Source organism: Aplysia californica, unplaced genomic scaffold, assembly GCF_000002075.1.
Source record: "Aplysia californica isolate F4 #8 unplaced genomic scaffold, AplCal3.0 scaffold00082, whole genome shotgun sequence".
NCBI lineage: Eukaryota > Metazoa > Mollusca > Gastropoda > Aplysiida > Aplysiidae > Aplysia > Aplysia californica.
This window is the reverse complement of record NW_004797352.1, coordinates 399,993-400,994: the sequence shown is the minus strand read 5'-3', so window position 1 is coordinate 400,994 and position 1,002 is coordinate 399,993. Positions and strand designations below refer to the sequence as shown.

General features: G+C 42.4%; 1 protein-coding gene across 1 annotated transcript in view; it reads right to left on the bottom strand.

Moving 5' to 3' along the window:
* The window catches only part of LOC101854399, a gene marked incomplete in the record, with an annotated part of 33,249 nt that overhangs the window by 15,839 nt on the left and 16,408 nt on the right, over positions 1 to 1,002 (bottom strand). The window contains 1 exon segment of the mRNA XM_005094480.3: positions 200 to 326. Coding sequence (XP_005094537.2) covers positions 200 to 326 — 127 coding nt within the window.

The window sequence follows — 1,002 nt, the reverse complement described above, 5'->3', positions numbered from 1 at the left end:
CCTCCTCCTCCTCCTCCTCCTCCTCATCATCATCACAATGACGACCACCACCACTACAACACCACAACTTCGATGACTGGACATAGCTACCAGTATATAAATCGATATGTGTTTTCCCTAGTGTTGCCATCCCGTCACACAAAGCAAGCCATGGATTCAATGATCACCGAATCCATAACCGCCATCTGCTTAGGCCTACCTGTGCTTCCTTAACAAGAGCATGTGCATCAACAAAAGGGAACCCGTTCATCAAGATGAGGCCACTCCATGTCTGATGTGACGTTGAAATGTCTATGACAGACTCCGTGTCATCAGCGGACTCCTCACTGTTGTCATGATTCAAGAAGGAAAATAAATAATGGCGTTTTTTCCTGGTTTGCTTTGTTTTGCTTGTTTGTTTGTTTGTTTGCTTGTTCGATCTTTCGTTTGCCTGTTTTTGTTTGTTTGTTTTGTTTGCTTGTTTGTTCGTTCTTTCGTTTGTTTTTGTTTTGTTTGTTTTTATGTTTGTTTGTTTGTTTATTCGTTGGTTCGTTCGTTTGTCCGTTCTTTGGTTCGTTTGTTTGTTTGTTTGTTTGGTTGGTTGGTTGGTTGGTTGGTTGGTTGGTTGGTTGGTTGGTTGGTTGGTTGGTTGGTTGGGGTGTTTTTGGAGACGGGGAGGGAAGTGGCGGTGGTGAGGGGTAAAACACCAATTTATTTGTCAGAGAGGAGGAAGTATGATTATAAAATGGCGCACACTTAGCATATTATAAGAATAAACCAAGAGAGTCGTAAATCGGTTTCCATCTGTTGAGGCAAGCAAGATTCGCCCTTTCTCATGATAATATAATAGGTCGACCTTGCAAAACATTTCTGTCGTTGTTTACGCTTTTTGCGTTTGTGTATAAGTACTTTTGGCTCCCATTTCAATTGGAGATCGGCTTGGCTTTGCAATAAAGACCAACAGCGCGCCCTTCGTGGGACATGTTTTGATCGCAGCAAATAGTACACTCATATGCATCGAAG